Consider the following 27909-nt stretch of genomic DNA (forward strand, 5'->3'; position numbering starts at 1 on the left):
ACTGACAGAACCACAGGCACATAGACACAGGCAACAGAGCATGCACAATGTCGGCACTAGTACAGTGTATATCCACCTTTCGCAGCAATGCAGGCTGCTATTCTCCCATGGAGACGATTGTAGAGATGCTGGATGTAGTCCTATGGAACGGCTTGCCATGCCATTTCCACCTGGCGCCTCAGTTGGACCAATGTTCGTGCTGGACGTGCAGACCGCGTGAGACAACGCTTCATCCAGTCCCAAACATGCTCAATGGGGGACAGATCCGGAGATCTTGCTGGCCAGGGTAGTTGACTTACACCTTCTAGAGCACGTTGGGTGGCACGGGATACATGCGGACGTGCATTGTCCTGTTGGAACAGCAAGTTCCCTTGCCGGTCTAGGAATGGTAGAACGATGGGTTCGATGACGGTTTGGATGTACCGTGCACTATTCAGTGTCCCCTCGACGATCACCAGTGGTGTACGGCCAGTGTAGGAGATCGCTCCCCACACCATGATGCCGGGTGTTGGCCCTGTGTGCCTCGGTCGTATGCAGTCCTGATTGTGGCGCTCACCTGCATGGCGCCAAACACGCATACGACCATCATTGGCACCAAGGCAGAAGCGACTCTCATCGCTGATGACGACACGTCTCCATTCGTCCCTCCATTCACGCCTGTCGCGACACCACTGGAGGCGGGCTGCACGATGTTGGGGCGTGAGCGGAAGACGGCCTAACGGTGTGCGGGACCGAAGCCCAGCTTCATGGAGACGGTTGCGAATGGTCCTCGCCGATACCCCAGGAGCAACAGTGTCCCTAATTTGCTGGGAAGTGGCGGTGCGGTCCCCTACGGCACTGCGTAGGATCCTACGGTCTTGGCGTGCATCTGTGCGTCGCTGCGGTCCGGTCCCAGGTCGACGGGCATGTGCACCTTCCGCCGACCACTGGCGACCACATCGATGAACTGTGGAGACCTCACACCCCACGTGTTGAGCAATTCGGCGGTACGTCCACCCGGCCTCCCGCATGGCCACTATACGCCCTCGCTCAAAGTCCGTCAACTGCACATACGGTTCACGTCCACGCTGTCGCGGCATGCTACCAGTGTTAAAGACTGCGATGGAGCTCCGTATGCCACGGCAAACTGGCTGACACTGACGGCGGCGGTGCACAAATGCTGCGCAGCTAGCGCCATTCGACGGCCAACACCGCGGTTCCTGGTGTGTCCGCTGTGCCGTGCGTGTGATCATTGCTTGTACAGCCCTCTCGCAGTGTCCGGAGCAAGTATGGTGGGTCTGACACACCGGTGTCAATGTGTTCTTTTTTCCATTTCCAGGAGTGTATCTCTGCCAGAGACTTTGTATGTTCTCACTTTTATACTGCGACACCTGAATCATATAATGAAGTTTAATGTATCTCGACGATGACTTTGTTTCCAGGAATCTGATCATGTTTGAAGTGTACGTAACATAATTTCTATAATTTTTAAAAAAATTTAAAAATTTTGATTCTACATTGTATTTCCATAATATTACCTAGTTTCTGGTCCATTGTATTTTTTAAGCATGCTTTATACAGATATCTTTTCAGTGTGGTATGCAAAACATTGAACAATAGAATAAACAAACTATAAAGACAAATGGCGGAACTTTCATTTAAACACTATTGATGTGATTCTGTGTAGACACCGCATGTTGAATGATGTGATATTTGTTTACATATTCGACATGTCAGAGCTGTAAACAAACCGGACACGACAGTACCAGTACACATTCACAGTGCCACTCCCATCAGTTGTTCGCGGAATGTCAGCTGTGTTCTGGGGATGTTGGTGCTAACATGGAACATTACAGTAATGAGGAGTATCAGGATATGCATGTCGCATGTGGTAAGCAATGCACGGGAGGCTGCATGCTTGAACCAAGAACCGTACCCTGCCCAAAGTCACCTTGAGTATCAAATCTTTATAAGGGTGCAGCAGAACTTCCGAGAAACTGGGAGCTTTGCACTTGCTTTGGGAGCGGGTAGGCATGCACGAATTACATCTGTGCTTGAAAATGTGGAGCTGGGAACAGTCGATCATTCTTCAGGAGTCTCGACAAGCAGACGTGCCGCACAAATCCCTGTAATGAGCCATAGCAGTGTTTGCAGAAAAATGCATCACTGTGCTATGTACCTGTACCATCTCCAAATCTTCAGTATCTTAGTGAGGAAAACAAACGTTCAGTCAGCGCATGTGACAACAAGCTGTAGGCAACCCTACGTTTGACAATAACATTTTAATTACAGATGAAGCAGGTTTCACACGTAATGGTGTGTTTAATTATTACAATTCTCACATTCGGAGTCATCTATGCCCCAACCCATATGCTACGCATGATTTTCAACACCAGTGACCTTTCTCAGTGAATGCATGGTTGTGGGTACTAGGTGATCGTCTAATTGGAGCGTACATGTTTACCAAAAAAAAAAAAAAAAAAAATCACTGGACGGAATTACCTTATCGTTTGAGATTGCTTGAAGATGTTGCGTTAGAGCAACGCCAGAGGATGTGGAATATGCCTGGTGAAACACCGGCATGTTTTGCTGCTGTAGTGAGACGACGTCTAAAGCGTTGATGTGGCCAAAGGTGGAAGGGGCGAGGAGGACCTGCACTGTGGTCTCCAAGAACACCTGATCTGAGCCCCCCATATTTCTGTGTTTCGGGTCGTCTTAATGGTGTAGCGTACACCACTCCAGTTACCATGGTTGAAAACTTGGAGCAGAGACTTATCAGTGACTGCCAAGAATTCTGAAATGATCCAGTCGTGTTTAAAAGGATACGAAACTCTTTGTGGCGACGGGTAAGGGCTTGCATTCGGGTACAAGGACGGCGTTTTGAACACTTCCTTTAACTATGACTACAGCCATGTAACTGTTGATGTCTTCATTCAAAACAACTGCGCTTCTACCAAAGTATCTCTAATAACTTTTTGTAATTTTGCACAGTATTGTTACCTTTTCCAAACTGGGATGAATTTTAAATACAGTAATGTCGCAATTATCTCGCAAACAGTTCGTTTACGGACCTATGTCTAACGAGACTTTTTGCTTCTAGGACTGTGTACTTTCAACTATTTGCGTTTACGTCATTAACTAGGATACACCCTGTATACATAAAGTAAAAAAAAATAATGGTATTAACAGGGAGAACTTACAGATTGGCCATCTTCGATATCCCTTATAAAAACGTGATCTGAGGGTCAGAGCCCAGGCATCATTTTGCTAAAGCAGTATGTAATTTTGAAGATCTCCATTGGCTGTTAAGTACAAAAATTCGAGGTATTAACAGATCAGCATGTGACTGTACCTAATATCCTAGTCTTCTTTGTGATGGTGCAAGTTCTATTCTCGCTAAGCGCAACTCTTTTTATTTTCATTTCAATTCTGTATTTATTATTAAATCGAAAAAGTAATTGACAAATATTAAAACATATACTCATGTTCAGAAAAACAGAACACCTTGAAAGACTAGAGACAGGACGTTCATATTCCCAGGACACCTACATTAGTATGTTCTGCAGAAATAATTAACATTTGAACCATGTCGGCCCGCGGGTTCAAGGTCAACATCGATATCGCGGCGCAACACCACCTACCGGTAAAATGCGGCTGCGGCTCTAGTTGTCAATACAAACCGAATTTAATGGAACAGTGTGACTTAAGCAGATGTGCGGGATGCCTCACAGACATATGTGCAAACTGTACCGTCAAATCAGTCAGTTTGAAAGAGGGCGCATTATCAGCATGAGAGAATGTGATGCATCCATCTGGGAAATTACTGCTCGTGTGGGACGAAGTTTTTCGGGAGTGCAACGGGTGTGAGCAGAATGGTTCATGGAAGGTCGTAGAAAACCACGAGATGGGTCAGGTCGCACCACACAGACCACCCGCCGAGGAGATCGACATCTCATACGAATGGCGCTGCAGAACAGATCTGCGTCCTCCTCGGCTCTCGCTGAACAGTGGAACAGTGTAACACATCGTACACTGTCAGGGGTGACAGTCCTTCACCATTTATTATGTCGTGGGTTACGTGCGCATCACCCACTTCTCCGCTTGCCTTTGACGAATGACATGTTAGAGGGCAATGGTGTACAGAATGACGTCACTGCAGACAGGAGTGACATCAGATAGTCTTTTCGGACGAATCCAGGCTCTGTTTGTATGAAAATCATGGCTCCATTTTGATTCACTGCATACATGGGGAGCGGCATCACAGTGACTGCATTCGCACAAGACATACAGCGCCAATTAAAGGCCTTATGGTATGGGATGCTGTTGGGTACAACCAGAAATCACAGTTAGTGTTTGTCCACGGCACTGTGACCGGTGTGACCTACGTGAATGACGTCCTGCGACCCGTAGCCGTACCCTTCCTGTAAAACACCCTAGACGCCATTTTTGAGCAAGCCAATGCACGACCCTATGTTGCTGCACGTACATATGCGTTCTTGGTGTCACAGGATGTCAGCCTTTTGCCCAGGTCCGCTAGATCACTGCACTTGTCGCCAATCGAAAATGTTTAGGATATAGTGAAATGACGGGTGCAGTGTTGTGACCCAATGCCAACCACCTCAGATGTACTTTGGAACAAGGTGAATGCAGCATGGGTGGCTATACAACAGGACGTCATTCGCGCCTTATATGCGTGCTTACCGTCGCACGAGGAACAAATTATCAGGGCCCATGGTGGTCGGTCCCTCTGCCTACTAGGCAACAAGACACACGCTGAACGAAGGTAACTGAAATACTAATCATTTCTGCTGAACATACTAATGTACATGCCCTGCGAATATGAACGTCCTATCTCAAGTCGTTCAGGGTGTTCTGTTTTTTCTGAACATGAGCGTAGTTCTCGAATAGTAACATATTTTATCTGTAATTATTAAATCGAATGAAAATGTAAGTATTCACAATAAATTAAAATTTGGTACAAAAACGTGAAACATGAAACAGAAAATAAAATACTCTTTTATTTCATATGTACATATTGTTCAAAATCTCTGCACGAGACATCAAGCTGTGACAGATCATGTTATGGGGAAGAATTTTTGCTACAGACAAGATGTTCATTCATATTTGCCAGCGATGCTAGGCATTCTTATGTATAGGTTATGCGCCTTCGAGGCGGCAGGGTTAACGCGCTCTACTGCGTCAGAATGAAGTCATCTACTCAACGTGAAGGAGGCTGGGTAGAGTAAAATTAAAGTACATGAAATGTATTCGCAAAGCTGTATAAGGGAATGACTACAGTGAAATTTTTTGCAGGACCGGGACTCAAACCCGGATTTCCTGATTTACACAAGTGGTTGCCTTAACTGGCCTTCTTATTTAATTAATTAATTTATTTATTTTTACAGGAATGGGTCAGTGGGCAGTGGTCGAATTCCGGGGCGTGGCCACAGTGTCCCTCTCACCTCCACCAAGCCCTTGGAGAGTAGGAAAGTGGGAGACATGGGAATCAATAGAAGTGGAAGGCTTCTCTTCCTATTTATTTATTTACTTTGTAATTTTTACTATTATTATGAAATTATGTGGAACAGACGTCACCTATTAGGGAAAAATAAAAACAAAAGACAGGACACAAAAAATTACGCGCATTTATGGCGTGCTCTCCCATCGGCAGAGATCGGTGGAAGAATCGACCATAGGCGGCTGAAACTCAGGCACCGCCCGGTTGGGGGTAGGTGCCCTCAGCTCCCGGCGTTCCCCAACTAAGTGGAGGTAAAGTGGCAAGTGCTCGAGCGCTGCATGGCCTATTTGTAAACAGATACAGAAGTCGAGGCGAGATTTTGGTCCCTAACGAAATAGGTAACTGACCACCTACCCCTTAATCTAATTAATGGCATGATATTTGGCGGCGGCAAAATATGAGTCCTCCAGCTACAGGAAAAATCGCGGTCCGATCGAATGTAGTGGCACTTGGATGTAGCAGGCAGTCATGAATCGCCAGACGCCGTGTGGAGAGGCACAGGTCAGATGGTGGTCACAATGTTGAGTTGCTGGCAAAGGAGACAAAGAGTGGAATTCGACAAACCGATGTCGTGCAGTCGCTGTTTTGTAGCAAATTTCCTGTTGACTATGTGATACCACTTTGCGAAGACATTCATAAGGAGTAAGACCTGGAGGATGGTACTCCACAGTGTGGGCCACTGGGATGGAGGGATATCTGGTATCCAAGACGTTACGAGGAATACGGCGCAATAATAGGTTGTAAAAATCCTTGGGCCTGCGTGGATGGGTTCCTGGGTTGGTTGGTTGGTTTTGGGGAAGGAGACCAGACAGCGAGGTCATCGGTCTCATCGGATTAAGGAAGAACGGGGAAGGAAGTGGGCCGTTGGGTTCCTGGGAAGCTGGTATCTGTGTAACTTTAGTTGACGAAAATGGTTGAAAAGGGAGACAAATGAGGCGCGATGTGGCCGACAGACACCGGCGGTGGGGTAGACGCAGGCAGGAGGATCTCAAGCAAGCTGCGGATTAGGGATGTGCTCCGTTTGGTCCATCATTTTCTCATAGTACTCATACATAAAGCAGGTGCTTGCATACAGAGACGAGTCTGAGACCACGATCCCATTGGGGTAGGGTAAGTGTCTCATAACGGACTTTAAACATGGAACCAGCTGTAAGACAGTAGCCAAGGGCCGCCTGAGGGATGCGCCCAGTCGGCGTAGGCAGAGAAAGCACTTAGTTTCCGTGGACCAATTTTGATGCTACCTAAAAATTAAGGAACTCAATGTTTTGAGGTGTGTTCTGGGACACAGGAGATTCCGGCAGACGTCGTTGTAACAGACGATGGAAATTCGTTGTGGCTGTGTGTATGATGGGGTTAAAGGCAATGCCCAGGTACCGGAATGTCTGCACTAATGGTAGGGGTGCCACTTCACCTTGCTGGAGGCCTCGTCTGATTGCAGAAGATTTGCGACATTCACGGTACTGCCTGCAGCAGCCTCATAACGGATAATCAATGAGGAGAGGGGTTTGAAACGTAGCGCTACAGGAGGATGCTGAAACTTGGACTGGTAGATCGCATAACCAATGAGGAGGGACTGATTGCAACTGAGGAAGAAAGAAATTTATTGTACAATTCGATCACAATAGGTAATCGGTTCACAGGACATATCCTAAGGCAACAAGGTATCACTAATTTGGTAATGGAGAGAAGAGTAGGGTAGGGAGGCATAGGGATTACGGAAGGAGACCATGGACTGATTACAGAGAGCAAGTTCAAACGAATGCAGATTTCAGTAGTTATGGAAAGATGACTACACTTGCACAGGTGAGTTTAAATTCCTTGAGTAAATGAATCAATGACTCATTTGAAACATCGTTGCAAGAAAACTAGCTACCAGTGCAACTTAAAATCTATTTTTAGCTCTTTATTAATGCTACGGAGAGTAAGGATATGTGACTAAATAACGGAGTTCGGTGCAGTAAGACACTGCTGCGTCTGCGTCGAGACGAACCTATCATGTGCTCGAGGATGATGTTCCAGCCGATGATGAAGGCCCAGAACTCGCCGATGCTGATGTAGGTGTAGACGTAGGCGGAGCCCGCCTTGGGGATGCGCGTGCCGAACTCTGCGTAGCACAGGGCCGCGAGCAGCGAGGTGAGGCCGGCCAGCATGAAGGACAGCACGATGCCGGGGCCCGCGATGTCGCGCGCCACCGGCCCGATCATCACGTAGATGCCCGCGCCCACCATGTGCCCCACTCCTGCACACCGACACAAACACGTACACACATTAGAGAGGCACAGGAGACAGTACTCCCCTCAAGCACCTAGACCAAGGTCTCCAAACTACTGCCCGCGAGTGCCGGCAAACCGGCCCGCGTTAGCTGGCTGGACATCCCCGGTATCCGGCCCGCCAAATATTTGAGGTGGTACCTATACTGCCAACAACTGAGTTTAGAGGCCTATCGCGACCAATACACCGCGACATTGGCTGTTCTACTCGCTACAAGACTACACAACTAAACTTATTGTTGCGCCGCTTGAAATAACAATGCGTTGACACACTCTACCTCTGTTACGTCTTGCAGTAATAGTGTTGCTAACAATGATTTTGAGATTTCGTTGACTTTGCAGGACGCTTTCGTGAAGAAGGTGCAGTGACATACTTTTTTGTCTGTGAAATTCGCCAGAATAAAATAGGCCAGAATTTCGGTCAGGTACGTTCACCAATCAAAATTATGTACTTAAATAAAAATCGTAGTTCGTTTCAGTGCTAGCTATTCCCACAACCTTAGACTTTTGCGATTTCATCTTTCCTTTAGCCTTACCGTACGGTCATCATGGAGTGCTAGGATGCTTTAATCCCAATAGGTAGATCGTGGCCCTTATGACTTCGTGGAGGAGTCAATGTGGCCCGCGGACTAAAAAGTCTGGAGACCCCTGACCTAGACCATAGGTTCTCAGTCTTTTCCAGCCCACCGCCGTCCTTTCGAAGAAAACATTACTCAGCGCCCCACCCCTTTTTTCATGGAAAAGAAATCAGAAACAGACTCGATCTACAGGAAAATTAAAGGGACCTTTGGAGAAAAGAGAACCACTTGTGTGAATATCAAGAGCTCAGATGGAAACCCAGTTCTAAGCAAACAAGGGAAAGCAGAAAGGTGGAAGGAGTATATAGAGGGTGTATACAAGGGAGATGTACTTGAGGACAATATTATGGAAATGGAAGAGGATGTAAATGAAGATGATATGGGAGATACAATACTGCGTGAAGAGTTTGACAGAGCACTGAAGCACCTGAGTAGAAACAAGGCCCCGGCAGTAGACAACATTCCATTAGAACTACTGACGGCCTTAGGAGAACCAGTCCTGACAAAACTCTACCATCTGGTGAGCAAGATGTATGAGACAGGCGAAATACCCTCAGACTTCGAGAAGAATATAATAATTCCAATCCCAAAGAAAGCAGGTGCTGACAGATGTGAAAATTACCGAACTATCAGTTTAATAAGTCATGGATGCAAAATACTAACGCGAATCCTTTACAGACGAATGGAAAAACTGGTAGAAACCGACCTCTGGGAAGATCAGTTTGGATTCCGTAGAAATGTTGGAACACGTGAGGCAATAGTGACCTTACGACTTATCTTAGAAGGAAGATTAAGGAAAGGCAAACCTACGTTTCTAGCATTTGTAGACTTAGAGAAAGCTTTTGACAATGTTGACTGGAATACTCTCTTTCAAATTCTAAAGGTGTCAGGGGTAAAATACAGGGAGCGACAGGCTATTTATAAATTGTACAGAAAGCAGATGGCAGTTATAAGAGTCGAGGGACATGAAAGGGAAGCAGTGGTTGATAAGGGAGTGAGACAGGATTGTAGCCTCTCCCCGATGTTATTCAATCTGTATATCGAGCAAGCAGTAAAGGAAACAAAAGAAAAATTCGGAGTAGGTATTAAATTCCAGGGAGAAGAAATAAAAACTTTGAAGTTCGCCGATGACATTGTAATTCTGTCAGAGACAGCAAAGGACTTGGAGGAGCAGTTGATCGGAATGGACAGTGTCTTGAAAGGAGGATATAAGATGAACATCAACAAAAGCAAAACGAGGATAATGGAATGTAGTCGAATTAAGTCGGGTGATGCTGAGGGAATTAGGTTAGGAAATGAGACACTTAAAGTAGTAAAAGTTTTTTGCTATTTGTGGAGCAAAACAACTGATAATGTTCTAAGTAGAGAAGATATAAAATGTAGACTGGCAATGGCAAGGAAAGCGTTTCTGAAGAAGAGAAATTTGTTAATATCGAGTATAAATTTAATTGTCAGGAAGTCGTTTCTGAAAGTATTTGTATGGAGTGTAGCAATGTATGGAAGTGAAACATGGACGATAAATAGTTTTGACAAGAAGAGAACAGAAGCTTTCGAAGTGTGGTGCTACAGAAGAATGTTGAAGATTAGATGGGTAGATCACATAACTAATGAGGAGGTATTGAATAGAATTGGGGAGAAGAGGAGTTTGTGGCACAACTTGACAAGAAGAAGGGATCGGTTGGTAGGTCATGTTCTGAGGCATCAAGGGATCACAAATTTAGCATTGGAGGGCAGCGTGGAGGGTAAAAATCGTAGAGGGAGACCAAGAGATGAATACACTAAGCAGATTCAGAAGGATGTAGGATGCAGTAAGTACTGGAAGATGAAGAAGCTTGCACAGGATAGGGTAGCATGGAGCGCTGCGTCAAACCAGTCTCAGGACTGAAGACCACAACAACAACAAACTCGATCTACAGATAAATAACACAAAATTTTCCAACGAGCTTTTAGCATAACACACTTTTAAAACAATATTTCGATGGCTACAGTCTTCATCCTAGACGAGGTCTTACAGAAATCTGGGAAACTATGGAGATATTTAATGGAAGATTAAATTGTGAACTGTCGTAAGTTAGGCTCCAGTTGATGACTTTGAAGACTATCGCGGTTCCGGTCAGGACCATCGGCCCGGTGCAACAAGAAAACAAAATTTGTCAGACCAGGCGACACGTTTCCAATGATCCGAAGTCGAGCATCCCGTGTCCACTACAAACGTAACTGACGATGTCTTCGGGACAACGTGGGAAGATGTAGGGGTCGTCTGCTACGGTGCCCCTTCTTCAACAGTGTGCCCCTTCTTCATTCGTATTCAAATTCCAGATGGTTCGCAATTTTCATCTTACAGGTAGTGCAGTTCGAACTGAAAAGGGATATATTTTTAAAATTACTTCATTAAAATATGTTAATAATATTGGTGTCATTCTCAGCGGTTCATTGACAAATGTCTATTTAAAAATTTAAAAATATTTAGTGAGAAGAGTGAACTTGCTATAATGACACCAATTTTTCAATATTTGCTGCATTTTTGTCATCATAAATCTTAATTCGCCGCGCTCTACGATTAGAAGTCTGTTCCTGTTCTTGATAACCATCTTGCTAACCACGCTAAAACCTCTTTCCGCTAAATGCGAAGGTGGGAATGCACTGAAATACTTCTTTGCTGTAGGCAATAAAGCTGGATACAATATTGGAATTTGCCTTTGAAGCCAGAATCCTTGCTATCCATTTCTGAATTATAATTTTAACTCTTCACTTGTTGAAAATTGTGTCAGCTCTTCCTGCAAGGGCCGGCCGCGGTGGCCGTGCTGTTCTAGGCGCTGCAGTCCGGAACCGCAGGACTGCCACGGTCGCAGGTTCGAATCCTGCCTCGGGCATGGATGTGTGTGGTGTCCTTAGGTTTAAGCAGTTCTAAGTTCTAGGGGACTGATGACCTAAGATGTTAAGTTCCATAGTGCTCAGCGCCATTTTAACCATTTTTTTCCTCCTGCAAGGCTAATTCTGATGTTTGTGAGTCAGAGAAAGATTCCACCACGCTATCTGGAACGGTCATTTGATGATGAGTCTACTCATAAAATCTTCTTTAAATGCGTCCAAGTTCTGACAAAACACTAAAATGTAATCATCATTTGTTTCTACAGTATAAAGATTGGAAAACGGATGAAACCGTTTTGACTCAAACTGTGCCTTCTGTACAAGGGAATTTTTGACACAAAAACAGGAATAACTCTCCTAGGTTTGTTTAAATCCAAGTCATTAAATTTATTGTATATATCGATCAAATAAGCTGTATCACTCTTGAATACCAGTAAATTTTCCATCAATGGTTGAGCTTTGTTTTCAAAAAACGTCAAAACCGTATCAAAGTGGCTATGAAATCATTTTAGGCATGTATCCTTTGACAGCCAAGGAAGCTCTGTGTGCAGGAGCAAATGACTGAAATATTTGTCGTTCTCATCACACAGCTTCTGAAACAATTTATCAGTGAGTGCACCGCTTCCCACCTCGTTAACCTCAGAATTACGTACTTTAAAGAGCTGTGAAGGCGATCGTTAAAGTTTTTTGCTACCAAATGTTGTCTGTGAATAACACAATGTGTAGATACTATGTCTGGTACCGCCTTTTTTAAATATGAAATTACCCCATGGCATCGTCCTATGATTGCTGAACCAATATCGTCTCAGCTGACCTAGACAAATATATTTACACTAATGAGCCAAAACGTATTGGCCGCCGAGCGAGAGTGCGCAGTGGTTAGCACACTGGATTCGCATTCGGGACGACGACGGTTCAAACCCGCGTCCGACCATCCTGATTTAGGTTTACCGTGATTTCCCTAAATCGATTCAGGCAAAAGGAGGGATGGCTCCTTTAAAAAGGCACGGCCGACTTCCTTCCCCATTCTTCCTAATTCGATGGGACCTCGCTGTTTGTCCCCCCCCCCCCCCCTAAATCACCCAATCACCCCACCATTATGACCACTTCCGTTGTAGCGTGTTGTTCCGCCTTTGGAACGCATTACAGCATCGGTTGCGCTTGACATGGATCGACGAGCACTTGGTAGCTTCCCTGAGGTGTATGGCACCAGATGACTACGCACAGGTCCACAATTCCCGCAGATTACATGCCTATGGCCTGTGGACGGCGAGCTGACACACATAGCATACTAAATGTATTTCACCGGGTAAGGTCAGGCGAATTTTGTGGCCAATGCTTCAAAGAGAGTTCATTCCCATGCTCTGAAAACCACTGTAGTACGATTCTGGCCTTGTCTCACACACAGTTATCTTTGTGTAAGATGCCATCATCGTCATGAAAGACATCAAGCTAGATGGAATGCAGGTGGTCCGCAGTAATTTTCACGTGATCCACAGTTATCCCGGTGCCTTCACTTACTACCACAGGTGACGTGGAACCCCAAGTGAACGTCCCCCACAGCACATTAATGCCTCCACTGGTGTGCGTCCATGGCGTGGTGGTTAAGAGTAGCCGTTCGCAAAAAAAAAAAAAAAAAAAAAAAAAAAATCGGTCAGACCAGGCGACACGTTTCCAATGATCCAAAGTCCAGCATCCCGTGTCCACTACAAACGTAACTCACGATGTCATCAGGAGAACGTGGGAAGATGTAGGGGTCGTCTGCTACGGTGTCCCTTCTTCAACTGTCTGCGCTGAACTGTAAGCTCAGAATACGTATGTCTGCCTGCACCAGAATTATACTCTGTCGTGAGCTGTTCCATAGATCACCTGCTATCCTGTTTTATAGAGCGGGCAACCATGTGGTCTTGATATCTGTGATGAGGAGCGGACGTCGAGCAACTTGTCGTCTACACTTCGTTTCATCGTTCTTCAACCACCTTCCATCGATATTCGCGACAGCAGCACACGAACAGCTTACCAGCTTCGCCGTTTCCGAAGTGCTCGTTCCCAAGCTCCGAGTCAATTTGCTGTTTGTGGCTTGCGCCAGTGTATTTGCTAGTCGTATCGCCACTAGGAAGTTTCCCCATTAGTCTCTGCTCCGCTACTGTCATTATGTATCAAGTGCCCGCAACGCCGCTAGGCGGAATTCAATCTCGCGGTGGACATTGGTCATGTTGACAGGGCCGGTTTAAGAAAAATGGTTCAAATGGCTCTGAGCACTATGGGACTTAACCTCTGAGGTCATCAGTCCCCTAGAACTTAGAACTACTTAAACCTAAGGACATCACACACATCCATGCCCAAGGCAGGATTCGAACCTGTGACCGTAGCGGACGCGCGATTCCAGACTGAAGCGCCTAGAACCGCTCGGCCACACCAGCCGGCACCGGTTTAAGAACCATGCAGCAAAAGCCATCGCTTGGGTCGCCAAGCTGAGAGGATCGCCAGAGGCGCTTCGGCTGTAAGATTTCTGCACCGGACGCACCACAATTAGTTGCGGCTGCTTGGTGCGCCAAGCTGAGAGTGCTAAATTTATATGGAGTCCGTATCACAATTAGCAGCGACAACAGACGCCGGTGAAAGTGCGCGAGGGAAAAGGGCTGGAGGGGTAGGGAGGAGGGGAGCGCCTAATGGAAAGTTGCTTCTGCGGAAATGTAACCTAGGACCTTCCCGGTATGTTTGCCCATCATTGTATTGGGTTCGTCCATAAATCTGTTGCGTTTTTTCCATAACTTTAATAAACACAAGAGATACGCATAAAGTAGACATTATTTATCAATAATATACACATCAAAAAAGTTTTGCATCATCCCGGTTCCCAGAACTCCAGAAGATAGACGTTGACTGTGGATATTGTATCACAGACACAGTCTCTTTGACTGTTCAGAGATGTCACTAAACCTGCCAAAAGATGTAAACAACCAAGCATGAGCAGCCCCTGTTAGACGAAGGGGGTCCGACAGCCGATCAGTTCCACTCATTCCACCAGGAAGGATGTATACGACTCGTGTCGTCTGTAGTTCAACCATGACTAGACGATCAATACCACGGTTCGATCGCGTCCGCATTGTTACTTTGTACCAGGAAGGGCTCTCAACAGGGAAAGTGTCCACGCGTCTCGGTTCAAATGGTTCAAATGGCTCTGAGCACTATGGGACTTAACTACTGAGGTCATCAGTCCCCTAGAACTTAGAACTACTTAAACCTAACTAACCTAAGGACATCACACACATCCATGCCCGAGGCAGGATTCGAACCTGCGACCGTAGCGGTCACGCGGTTCCAAACTGACGCGCTTAGAACCGCACGGCCACACTGGCCGGTACGCGTCTCGGAGTGAACCAAAGCAATGTTGTTCGGACATGGAGGAGATACAGAGAGACGAACTGTAGATGACATGCCTCACTCAGGCCGGCCAAGTGTAACTACTGCAGTAGATGACCGCTACCTACGGATTATGTCTCGGAGGTACCTTGACAGCAACGCCACCATGTTGAACAATGCTTTTCGTGCAGCCACAGGACGTCGTGTTACGACTCAAACTGTGCGCAATAGGCTGCATGATGCGCAACTTCACTTCCGACGTCCATGGCGAGGTCTATCTGTTCAACCACGACACTATGCAGCGCGGTACAGATGGGTCCAACAACATGCCGAATGGACCGCTCAGGATTGGCATAATGTTTTCTTCACCGATGAGTGTTGCATATGCCTTCAACCAGACAGTTTCATATACAGTTTCCTCATACGTTTTTCTTCCATTCTCTCTCAAAATATCATTAACAATAACGTGAGAGGTGTAGATTCTTGCAGTTGATGGCCTTCTGGTTCTTGGGTTTTCTTCAGTGCTTACCTTACCTTCACGTAAACGAGCAGACCACCGTGATACTATGGTACGATGCACTACACTATTCCCAAGCACCTCTCTCAAAGCGCTGTAAATTTCTGTTGGATTCTTCCTACGTATGGATTCGATTTTGATGCAGGAACGCTGGCCACTACGCTTCATGCGACCTGACTCAGTTTCAGCTCGCATTGTAAAACTGAATCACTTGCGATACAGCCACGTGAATCTGAAAACACATCAACGACCATCATACCTAAAGTCTCTCTCACAAGTGACAAGAATTTCAACTTGATCACTCCACCGTAACGGTCCCACACTCACAGTGTACAGTGCTTTTGAAATGACCCTCGTATAATGAAGTCTTTCACGACGGAATGTCAGCTGCTGGTGAATATTCTAGGAGTTTCGTCTAGACCTGCGCTGGACATCTTCAGAGGTGCTCCTTACTTCATAGAGTTTTTCCGACTCAAGACTCAGCGGTACAAAGAGCACCTTTGAAGATGTTCAGCACTGCTCTGGATGAAATGTCAGGAAGAAAAAAGTTTCATGGACCACGACCATGCAACCGGAAAACTCACCAACACGAAAAACGGTTTATACGATGTAGGTACTCAACTGTTTACTTGAACCAACCTTCCACGTTTTAGTTTTCCATTCTTTTTCAAGTCAGTCAGGGTGTGTAATGGGATGTTTACTGCTAATAAGCCATGACTGACCCCTTCCCTTTTCCCAGCTCATTATTAAAATTTTTCTAAGTAAAAACAGGGCAAAATTTCACGCCCTTACAATAATAGACGATACAGTAAAAACTCCATAAAATGATGAAAATTGATAATACAGCAATAAAGGAAAGAAATGTGTAGAGCTCGAAATGGCACCTGCTTGCATTGTGGGGGCGGAGGTGGGGGAGGGAGGGGGGGCACAAGAGAAACGCGTGGCAGTAACAAGGCGACAAATGAAGATGGTTCAAATGGCTCTGAGCACTATGGGACTTAACATCTGAGGTCTGAGACTGAAGCGCCTAGAACCGCTCGGCCACACCGGCTGGCGACAAATGAAGATTCATATTGTAGTTGGCATAGTAATTAATACACTACATTCTTACTCCAGATGAACGCTTTTCAGTTTCTGTCTCGCTTCAATACTAAATTACTGTCGGCAAATGAAAGGACTGTTCTTTCCAAAAAGGCCGTAGCTGGCTTTTCAGTTCATACTTGTTCAAATGAGATAGCTTCGTCTCTAAAGAGTTCGGCTTCGACATAAACTGTCAGCTGCGTATGTTTCACTGCTAACCACGCGACACAGGACCTCCGTTTGATGATGGACGTAGAGAATAACGGCCTAGACCAAGAGTAGCTAACCTTCTCTACTTACCGCTAATTTTTGTTATACCCGTTAGAAGTACAATTTTCTTACCACCCGCAGGTTCCACATTAATGGTGATCATCTATAAAGTAGAAAAGTAACTTTATAGCACAGAGATACAGCGAGTTAAAGCACTTAATAATAATTACTTACCAAATACTTTATGCCAAAATTTTATGAAAACCTAATGAAATTTTTTAAAACTCGTACCACCTACTGCCCACCTTGAGAAGTGGAATGCCCACTAGCAGGCAGTAGCAACCCGGTTGACTACCTCTTGCGTAGACTGAGAAGTGGCGGTGCATGATAGATCACGATGATAACGAGGCTCCACTGGTCAGCTGCCCACTAGCAGTATCACCACACAGGAATGTTTACGTGAGGTGATACAGGATCGCTGGAACGCGCAGAAAGAACCCTTGAACGCAAGCAGAGTACCCTACTGGCCATTAAAATTGCTACACCAAGAGGTAATGCATATGATAAACGGGTATTCATTGGACAAATATATTATACTAAAACTGACATGTGATTACATTTTCACGCAATTTGGGTGCATAGTTCCCGAGAAATCAGTACCCACAACAACCACCTCTGGCCGTAATAACGGCCTTGATACGCCTGGGCATTGAGTCAAACAGAGCTTGGATGGCGTGTACAGGTACAGCTGCCCATGCAGCTTCAACACGATACCACAGTTCATCAAGAGTAGTGACTGGCGTACTGTGACGAGCCAGTTGCTCGGCCACCATTGACCAGACGTTTTCAATTGGTGAGAGATCTGGAGAATGTGCTGGCCAGGGCGCCACTCGAACATTTTCTGTATCCAGAAAGGCCCGTACAGGACCTGCAACATGCGGCCGTGCATTATCCTGCTGAAATGTAGGGTTTCGCAGACATCGAATGAAGCGTAGAGCCACGGGTCGTAACACGTCTGAAATGTAACGACCACTGTTCAAATTGCCGTCAATACAAACAAGAGGTGACCGAGACGTGTAACCAATGGCCCCCATACCATCACGCAGGGTGATACGCCAGTATGGCGATGACGAATACACGCTTCCAATGTGCGTTCACCGCGATGTCGCCAAACACGAATGCGACCATCATGATGCTGTAAACAGAACCTGGATTCATCCGAAAATATGATGTTTTGCCATTCATGCACCCAGGTTCGTCGTAGTGTACACCATCGCAGGCGCTCCTGTCTGTGATGCAACGTCAAGGGTAGTAACCACAGCCAGGGTCTCCAAGCTGATAGTCCATGCTGCTGCGAACGTCGTCGAACGTTCGTGCAGATGGTTGTTGTCTTGCAAACGTCCCCATCTGTTGACTCAGGTATCGACACGTGGCTGCACGATCCATTATAGCCATGCGGATGAGATGCCTGTCATCTCGACTGCTAGTGATACCAGGCCGTTGGGATCCAGCATGGCGTTCCGTATTACCCTCCTGAACCCACCGATTCCATATTCTGCTAACAGTTATTGGATCTCGACCAACGCGAGCAGCAATGTCGCGATACGATAAACCGCAATCGCGGTAGGCTACAATCCGACCTTTATAAAAGTCGGAAACGTGATGGTACGCATTTCTCCTCCTTACACGAGGCATCACAACGACGTTTCACCAGGAAACGCCGGTCAACTGCTGTTCGTGCATGAGAAATCGGTTGGAAACTTTCCTCATGTCAGCACGTTGTAGGTGACGCCACCGGCGCCAACCTTGTGTGAATGCTCTGGAAAACTAATCATTTGCTTATCACAGCATCTTCTCCCTGTCGGTTAAATTTCGCGTCTGTAGCACTTCGTGGTGTAGTTATTTTAATGGCCAGTAGTGTAATAACTTACTGGCGGATCAAGTAACTCGTACTTCCCCTAGAGGCCTGTGCGTTCAGGAGAATAATTAACCATCTTCTTTCTTCCAGAATTTGGTACGAGAACTTCGATGAACGCTGCAAGTAGAACTAATGTGTCTGGCGCCGGAGACAAGAGTTTTCTGTCTAACTGAGCACACTCAGAGCGCTGCCATAGGAATGTGCACACCATGGAGCTACCTCTGATGGAGCTGTTCAGCAGCTCAAATGACACTGGGTTCAAAACCATCCACAATACATACCACGACGGTCTGCAACTGATTTATTTGGCAAAATTCTGTTTTGTTTTCACCTTTCAGTCCTGTTGCTTACTACTCTGAGGCCATGCTGGCAACTAGAAGTAAAAGACTCAAGATTGTAAAGATTTCGATAGTAAAACGCTGTTCTAGTTACTCCATATCCTGCATTGCACCGAGCGAGGTGGTGCAATGGTTAGCACACTGGACTTGCATTAGGGAAAACGATGGTTCAAACCGGCTTCCGGCCGTCTTGATTTAGATTTTTCGTAATTTCCCTAAATCGCTTCAGCCAAATGCCGGGATGGTTCCTTTGAAAGGACATGGCTGACTTCCTTCCCTAATCCAATGAGACCGATGACCTCGCTGTTGCCCCCCCCCCCCCCCCCAACTTAACCAACCAACCATGCATTGCAAGTCATGGTTCAGAAGTTTATTTCCATTTTCAAGTGCAATTATTTACTTTAGTATTGTATGTGAGTCTGTGAGTGTGTTGTTCTGCTTTTCTTGTCATGCACTCATCATTTAAGGTTATTCAGTTTAGAATTCCTTCATTAAATCCAGAGTATGTACAGCGCACAGTGGATTTAATGGAGGAATTGGAAATATTCGTACACCACAAAATGTCTGGGGGAAAAATTCTCAGTGAGAAGCTAGATAGTGAATCAATTAATTTCTTAAAATGTTTCTCCTGTTCATAATAACTATAGTAAACTCACACTCACGGTTACTCTTTCCTTCATTGCTCTCAGTATTTGTAACAAAATAATACAAAAACAGAATGTGAAGCATAACTGTTAATTTAGTCATTGGCCTTAGTGACAGATGTTCCAAGTGACAATTAGCAGTAAATATTATAATGTACTTAAATGGAACACCACTGCCCGTATTCAATCTCACTGGGAAGCAGTACAGTCTTAATGTCTTTGTATTATGTTTTGATTCGACGTAAATAAACGTTGTGAGTGATAGTTTACTGAAGGAGATTCAATACCTGTAAGTAGATACACAAGAAATAGCATTATTAGTGTCTAAAAATTTCCAGGGTTTATAGTTTCCTATTGCAGTAAATAAAAAAATGACTACAGAGGGCTAAGAGAAGCGCAATAACACAAAAGCAAGACATCAGATGTAATGTTTACGTAAATACTAGCAATTGAAATAGGAATAAAGTCCTCAAACGCGTCAAGCTATGCATGAAAGAACTGGTTGGTGAAGTGTTTTATCATTTAAATCATCAATGAGACAGTTGTAGCTTTTGAAAAACATTGATTGTGGTGAATGAAATTCAGCTAAAATAGTATTATCAATATATTTTCTTTTCGTGATACGTCTCCTTTGAAAGGTATTGCTTTTCTCAACATTATCGCGAGCCTGGAACTGATAAGGCTGCAGACAGACCAAAGAGGCACCACGGATAAGACTGTGAGTTTGGGAAGTGCACGTTTCAAAGTCTCAATCAGTCACAAGATTTTCGGTTTTCAGTGGATTTTCTAAACCACGGTAAGCTAATGCCATCGTAGCTGCTTCTGCAAGCCCGCTGCTGCTCCACGCACCATCTTTCTGATATAAGATACTAATCCATGAGTAACGATCAAAATATCGGCGAATTCTAAACTCTGACCTTCCTTTTCTGTCATAAGCTTACGTCAGAAAAAAATCCGCTTGTCTGTTAATAGCTGTATCAGCAGTTCTTTCTGAACAAAGGCGAAGACCTCGGCGCCTCCAGAACAACCACTTCACTTCGAGTTCGTCGCATTTCAGAGGACGCAAAGCGACTCGCCAGGATGTGGAAGACAGACAGCAGACGCTCCACCATAGAGCACTGGAAAGTCAGAATAAACAGGAACATTAAAGTTTGTTCCTGAGTGGACGATCTATCTGGTACACATCGAAAATGAAATTCTAGTTCTGGGAACTGTGCTTGTTCTGTGGCTACCCGTTCACGACACGTATCAACATCTACCATCTACATGCATACTCCTAAAGCCCCGTTACGGTGTGTGCTTGTTCCTTCAATGAAAAACGTCTGTGGGCTAGTCTCGGTATGAGCTCGAATTTCTCTAATTTCACTGTGATGATCATTTCGCAAGACATGTGTATGAGAATGAAGAGGAAAAAACTGGAGGAAAGAGAAGCAACTGTATCGATATCAAGAGCTCAGATGGAAGCCCTTAGTAAGCAAAGAAGAGTAGGCTGAAAGTGGAAAAATATATAGAAGTCTTTACAAGGAAAACAAACCTGAAGAATTAAAAAGAGAAGAGGAAGCAGATGAGACATCAGACGTAACACTGCGAAAAGAATTTGACAGGGAGCAGTTCGTCTGGAGTAGACAACATTCTCTCATAATTATTCATATTATGAGAGAACAGCCGGCAGAGGTAGCCGAGCGGTTCTAGGTGCTACAGTGTGGAACCGCGCGATCGCTACTGTCGCAGGTTCGAATTCTGCCTCGGGCATGGATGTGTGCGATGTCCTTAGGTTAGTTAGGTTTAAGTAGTTCCAAGTTCCATGGGACTGATGACCTCAGAAGTTACGTCCCATAGTGGTCAGAGCCATTTGAACCATTGAGAGAACAAAACATACAACTTTCTGCCTGGTGTGCAAAATACCGGGTGATCAAAAAGTCAGTATAAATTTGAAAACTGAATAAATCACGGAATAATGTAGATAGAGAGGTACAAATTGACATACTTGCTTGGAATGACATGGGGTTTTATTAGAACCAAAATAATACAAACGTTCAAAAAATGTCCGACAGATGTGGCTTCATCTGATCAGAATAGCAATAATTAGCATAACAAAGTAAGACAAAGCAAAGATGATGCTCTTCACAGGAAATGCTCAATATGTCCACCATCATTCCTCAACAATAGCTGTAGTCGAGGAATAATGTTGTGAACAGCACTGTAAAGCATGTCCGGAGTTATGGTGAGGCATTGGCGTCGGATGTTGTCTTTCAGCATCCCTACAGAGATGTCGATCGATCACGAAACACTTGCGTCTTCAGGTAACCCCAAAGCCAATAATCGCACGTACTGAGGTCTGGGGACCTGGGAGGCCAAGCATGATGAAAGTGGCGGCTGAGCACACGATCATCACCAAACGACGCGCGCAATAGATCTTTCACGCTTCTAGCAATACTTTCTTTGTTTCTTTTTTTCGGTTCTAATAAAACCCCATGTTATTCGAAGCATGTGTGTCAATTTTTACCCCTCTATCTACATTATTCCGTGGTTTATTAAGTTTTCAAATTTATACTGACTTTTTGATCACCCGGTATGTGAGACATGCGAAATACGCTCACATTTCAAAAAGTATATCATAATTATAAGTCCAAGGAAGGCACGACTGACAGGCGTTAATATTACTGAACCTTCAGCTGAATAAATCATGGCTGCAAAATACTCGCCCGAATTATCTACAGAACAGAGGAAAGATTGGTACGCTCATGTTCAGAATAAACAGAACGCCTTGAAAGACTAGAGATAGGACGTTCATATTCACAGGATACGTACATTAGCATGTTCCGCAAAACTGATTAGTCTTTGAACGATGTCGGCTAGCGGGTTCAAGATCAACATCGATATCGCGGCACAACATCACTTACCGGTAAAGCATGCCTGCGGCTCTCGTTGTAGCTGTAAACCGAAGGTAATGGATCAGTGTGACTTGAGCAGACGTGCGGGATGCCTCGCAGACGCATGCGCGAACCGTACCGTCAAATCAGCGAGTTTGAAAGAGAGCGCATTATTGGCACGAGAGAATGCCATCCATCCCTCAGGGAAATTGCTGCTCGTGTAGGATGAAGAGTTTCGGCAGTGCAGCGGGTGTGAGTAGAATGGTTCAAGGAAGGCCGCAGAACACGACGAGATGGGTCAGATAGCACCACCAAACCACCTGCCCAGAATATCGACACCGCATCCTAATGGCATTGCAGGACAGATACACTCCTGGAAATGGAAAAAAGAACACATTGACACCGGTGTGTCAGACCCACCATACTTGCTCCGGACACTGCGAGAGGGCTGTACAAGCAATGATCACACGCACGGCACAGCGGACACACCAGGAACCGCGCTGTTGGCCGTCGAATGGCGCTAGCTGCGCAGCATTTGTGCCCCGCCGCCGTCAGTGTCAGCCAGTTTGCCGTGGCATACGGAGCTCCATCGCAGTCTTTAACACTGGTAGCATGCCGCGACAGCGTGGACGTAAACCGTATGTGCAGTTGACGGACTTTGAGCGAGGGCGTATAGTGGGCATGCGGGAGGCCGGGTGGACGTACCGCCGAATTGCTCAACACGTGGGGCGTGAGGTCTCCACAGTACATCGATGTTGTCGCCAGTGGTCGGCGGAAGGTGCACGTGCCCGTCGACCTGGGACCGGACCGCAGCGACGCACAGATGCACGCCAAGACCGTAGGATCCTACGCAGTGCCGTAGGGGACCGCACCGCCACTTCCCAGCAAATTAGGGACACTGTTGCTCCTGGGGTATCGGCGAGGACCATTCGCAACCGTCTCCATGAAGCTGGGCTACGGTCCCGCACACCGTTAGGCCGTCTTCCGCTCACGCCCCAACATCGTGCAGCCCGCCTCCAGTGGTGTCGCGACAGGCGTGAATGGAGGGACGAATGGAGACGTGTCGTCTTCAGCGATGAGAGTCGCTTCTGCCTTGGTGCCAATGATGGTCGTATGCGTGTTTGGCGCCGTGCAGGTGAGCGCCACAATCAGGACTGCATATGACCGAGGCACACAGGGCCAACACCCGACATCATGGTGTGGGGAGCGATCTCCTACACTGGCCGTACACCACTGGTGATCGTCGAGGGGACACTGAATAGTGCACGGTACATCCAAACCGTCATCGAACCCATCGTTCTACCATTCCTAGACCGGCAAGGAAACTTGCTGTTCCAATAGGACAATGCACGTCCGCATGTATCCCGTGCCACCCAACGTGCTCTAGAAGGTGTAAGTCAACTACCCTGGCCAGCAAGATCTCCGGATCTGTCCCCCATTGAGCATGTTTGGGACTGGATGAAGCGTCGTCTCACGCGGTCTGCACGTCCAGCACGAACGCTGGTCCAACTGAGGCGCCAGGTGGAAATGGCATAGCAAGCCGTTCCACAGGACTACATCCAGCATCTCTACGATCGTCTCCATGGGAGAATAGCAGCCTGCATTGCTGCGAAAGGTGGATATACACTGTACTAGTGCCGACATTGTGCATGCTCTGTTGCCTGTGTCTATGTGCCTGTGGTTCTGTCAGTGTGATCATGTAATGTATCTGACCCCAGGAATGTGTCAATAAAGTTTCCCCTTCCTGGGACAATGAATTCACGGTATTCTTATTTCAATTTCCAGGAGTGTATGAGTCCTCCTCGGCTCTGACGCAAAACTGGAACAGCGTAACACATCGTACACTATCAGCGGTGACAAACCTCACCGTTTATTACGTTGTGGAGTACGTGCGGGTCGTTGACTTTCCGCCTACCTCTGATGAATGTGCAAAATACCGTGTTTGAAACGAAGTCGCAGGGGACAGGAATGGCATTACATAGCGTTTTCGTACGAATGCAGGTTCTGCTTGTTTGGAAGTGATGGTCTCATTTTGGTTCGCCGCAGACAGTGGGCGCGGCATCACAATGACAGCATTCGCACAAGACGCTTAGCGTCAACTCGAGGCCTGACGTTGTGGGGTGTTACTTGGTACAACCACAAGTCGCAGTTGGTACGTGTGCAGGTCACTGTGATCAGTGTGACCTACGTGAACGACATCCTGCGACCCGTAGCCATACCCTTCCTTACTGCGCCCTGGGCGCAAGCCAACGCATGACCAAATGTTGCTGCACGAACACATGCCTTCTTGATGTCACAGGATGTCAGCCTTTTGCCCTGCCCCGCCATATTACCAGGGTTGTCGCCAATCGAAAATGTGTAGTATGTGGTGAAACGACGGGTGCAGTGTTGTGACCCAATGCATACCGCCACTGATGAACTTTGGAACCAGGTGACAGCAGCATGGATGGCTGTACCACAGGACGCCATTCGCACCTTATATGCATCGATGCCCTCCCACATGGAATAGCTTATCAGAGCCCATGGCGGACCCTGTGCCTACCAGGCAACAGGACATATCCAGAACCGAGATGACTGAAATGCTAATCGTTTCTGCAGAACATACTAATGTACATGTCCTGCGAATATGAACGTTCTGTCTCTAGTCGTTCAAGGTGTTCTGTTTTTTTCTGAACATGAGCTTACATGCTGACCTCCAGGAAAATCAGTTTGGGTTCCGGAGAAGTGTAGGAACAAGCCAAGAAAATACTGTCCCTCCGACTTATCTTCGAAGATAAGCTGCAGGTAAATCTAAGATTATAGCATAGGTAGATTTAGAAAAAGTTTTTGAATTTGTTGACTGGAAAGTATTCTTTGAAATTTTGAAGGTAGCAAGATAAAATAAAATAAAAGGAGTGAAAGGTTATTTACAACTTGTACAAAAACCAGACTACTGTAGCTGAATGACGTGAAAGGGAAATTGATTGAGAAGGGAGTGAGACAAGAATGTAGCGCATCGCCGTTGTTATTTAATCTATACATTGAGCAAGTAGTAAGGAGGAAACTCCGAAGGGTGTTTAGGTTCAGGGACAAGAAATAATTATAAAAAACTACTTGAAGTTTGCCGATGACAATATAATTTTGCGACAGACGGTGAAAAACTTGGAAAAGAAGTTGAGCGGAGTGGACAGTCTATTGGAAAGATTATTTGAGACGACAACAACAAAATTAAAACAGGCGTAATGGAATATTGTGGAATTAAATCAGGTGGTGCTGAGGGAATTAGATTAGGAAAAAGAGACGCTAAGAGTAGCAAACGAGTTTTTCTGTTTGGGCAGAGAAAAACTATTGATGGCTGAAGCAGAGAGGATATAAAATGTAGTCAGGCAATAGAAAGAAAAGTATTTCTGGATAAGATAATTTTGTTAACACTGAATATAAATGTGTCAAAAAATGTTTTCTAAAAGTTTGTCTGGAGTACAGCCTAATCTTGAAGTGAAACGTGAACGATAAAGAGTACAGGAGAGAAGAAAGTTGAAGCTTTTGAAACTCGGTGCTACAGAAGAACGTTTAAGATTAGATGGATTGATCGGGTAACAGATGAGTAGGTACTGATTTGAACTGATGAGAAGAGAAAATTGTTGTAGAACGTAACTAAAATATTGGTGGGATACACATGACTCATCAAGAAATCGTCAATTCGGTGACGGATGGAAGTGTATATGTGTGTGTTTGGAGGGGGGGGGGGGGGGGGTGGCTACAATGGAGTACATTGGAGAGGGAGACCAATGCTTGACTATTGTAAGCAGGTCCATATGGATGTAGGTTTTTAGTAGTTATTCAGAGACCTATGCGGCATAAACTGGTGTGAAGAGCTGCGTCTAACCAGTCTTCGGACTGAAGACCATAGCAACAAAAAACCTCTAGGCGGAAGAAATATATTGCTTTGTTTCTCTTGGAATGAACGCTGTCAGAAATATAATAATAACCTTCTCCATTAGACATAACGGTTCTCTTGTAGCGTCTGCCTTTGTAATTTAAGGTGCACCTCGCATCTCCGTGCCGCACTCACGCCTAATAAACGAAGGCGAGAAGAAACGCTATGAACTTCTTTCGATCATCTACATCTTCTCAGTTGACACTATCTGCTAAGGATCCCAGAGAAACACTCAAAACTAGTTCAAACGAGGGTTTAGTAAACTACTTCCTCCTGTTTCTGCTTTCTTTCTCCCAGTAGTGCTAGCTGAGCAAAGCTTGAGAGCTTTTGTGGAGTTTGGAGAGTAGAAGAAGCTACTAGCGGAACTGAATTCATTAAAACGAAAACAACGGTACGAATTCGAGTTCCGATACAGTACGCAGTTTTAATTTGTGGGAAACTCTAAAACTTTAACAAAAGTTCGCACAAAAGACGAACTTGTCGTATGTCTTAATCAGGCGTACAATTCCAAGTAAAATTGAACAATTTAAAGGGGAGAGTACTCCTGCGTCTTAATTAATGAAAGACCTCTATATAAAAATCTATGTGCACATAAAGACAAAAGAAAAGTTCTAAATACCTGTAAACTACAGTTCGTTGACTGATCATTGGAAGTCTACACGTGAACCCGAGTTGGATTGTGACAGGCTCGCCAGAAAACAAAGTATGGGTCCATTCGGTTTGCCTCCTTCCACGACGTTCCCTGTCCAGCTTAATGTCTTCGGAGGCTATGTAGTCACGCCATTTAGACGTTCTTGGTTTATCTGTATGGCGGTTACATACACGTAGATGACTGGGGAAGTTTCGGATGACATACCAGGTCCTTCTGCTACTTACAAAGTTTTCTGCGGGTGTAAAACAGAGGCAGTAAGAAAATCGCCTGATGCCTTGTCGAAAGAGCCATCCGAGTATTCATCTGAACTTCTTAGGAGGGAGTACGCTAAACCTAAAACAGAAAACAAACACATTTCATACGCCGCGATCGCAGTTTAGACGCTTTTTATTGCTCCAGTCTCACCGGTAAAGATAGTCTTATGCTGCCATCATCTGATCTTCTGGACCTAGCTATAAAGTTGTCATGTTAAATTCCATTCCATTACATTTACATAACTTGAAGGAAGTTCCAGATCAGATGATGGCAGCATAAGACTGTCGAAACCAATCATCTTAGAGCAATAGAAGTGTCTAAACTGCGATCGTGGCATATGAAGTGTGTTCATTTTCTACCATATCGATGGCCCACAGCACAGCATGTGTACCATATCAAACAGAAAAGTCAAGCAGGTATAGGGACTCAGTTCATCCCCAGTACGAGCCTGCTCTTTTAACCACCACACCAATTCGTTCGATCGCTATAGCTGAGCTGCCAACTGGAGCCTATTTCAACGGACTGCAGTAGAGACAACCATTGCCTCTAACTAAACTGTGGGGAAGAGTCAAACTTGCCTATCACAGATTACACAGGTCTGCAATAAAAAAATTGTTTCAAATTTTATAGTGATTCTTACGATATTTGTTGTGCTGACTACAGCAAAAATAGTGAAAAAATTCCATCACCCTTTATTTACCCACAAATCACACAATGAATTTTTACTTTGAGGTGTTTTTAACATCATATAAACTATAACCTTCCAGTAAAATCTAAATAATTATTTTAAAATATAGCTTTTATAGCCTAATAAGTTAATAGCAAATGTAATCAATCTAAATTTACGTTGCCATCATGAGACAGCCTTTCTTTTGTTAAAAAACTATACAGTAAAACTGGTAGAATCCAGTTCGTACTAGATTT

General features: G+C 45.3%; 1 protein-coding gene across 2 annotated transcripts in view; it reads right to left on the reverse strand.

Annotated features, from left to right (window-relative positions):
* The window catches only part of LOC126473641 (cationic amino acid transporter 4), a 246156-nt gene that overhangs the window by 84783 nt on the left and 133464 nt on the right, over nt 1–27909 (reverse strand). For both annotated transcript variants that reach the window (XM_050100830.1, XM_050100829.1), the window contains one exon: nt 7488–7736. In XM_050100830.1, the coding sequence (XP_049956787.1) occupies nt 7488–7736 (249 nt within the window). The remainder of the gene's footprint in view (nt 1–7487; nt 7737–27909) is intronic.

Source organism: Schistocerca serialis, chromosome 4 (assembly GCF_023864345.2).
Source record: "Schistocerca serialis cubense isolate TAMUIC-IGC-003099 chromosome 4, iqSchSeri2.2, whole genome shotgun sequence".
In the NCBI taxonomy this organism is placed as follows: Eukaryota; Metazoa; Arthropoda; class Insecta; order Orthoptera; family Acrididae; genus Schistocerca; species Schistocerca serialis.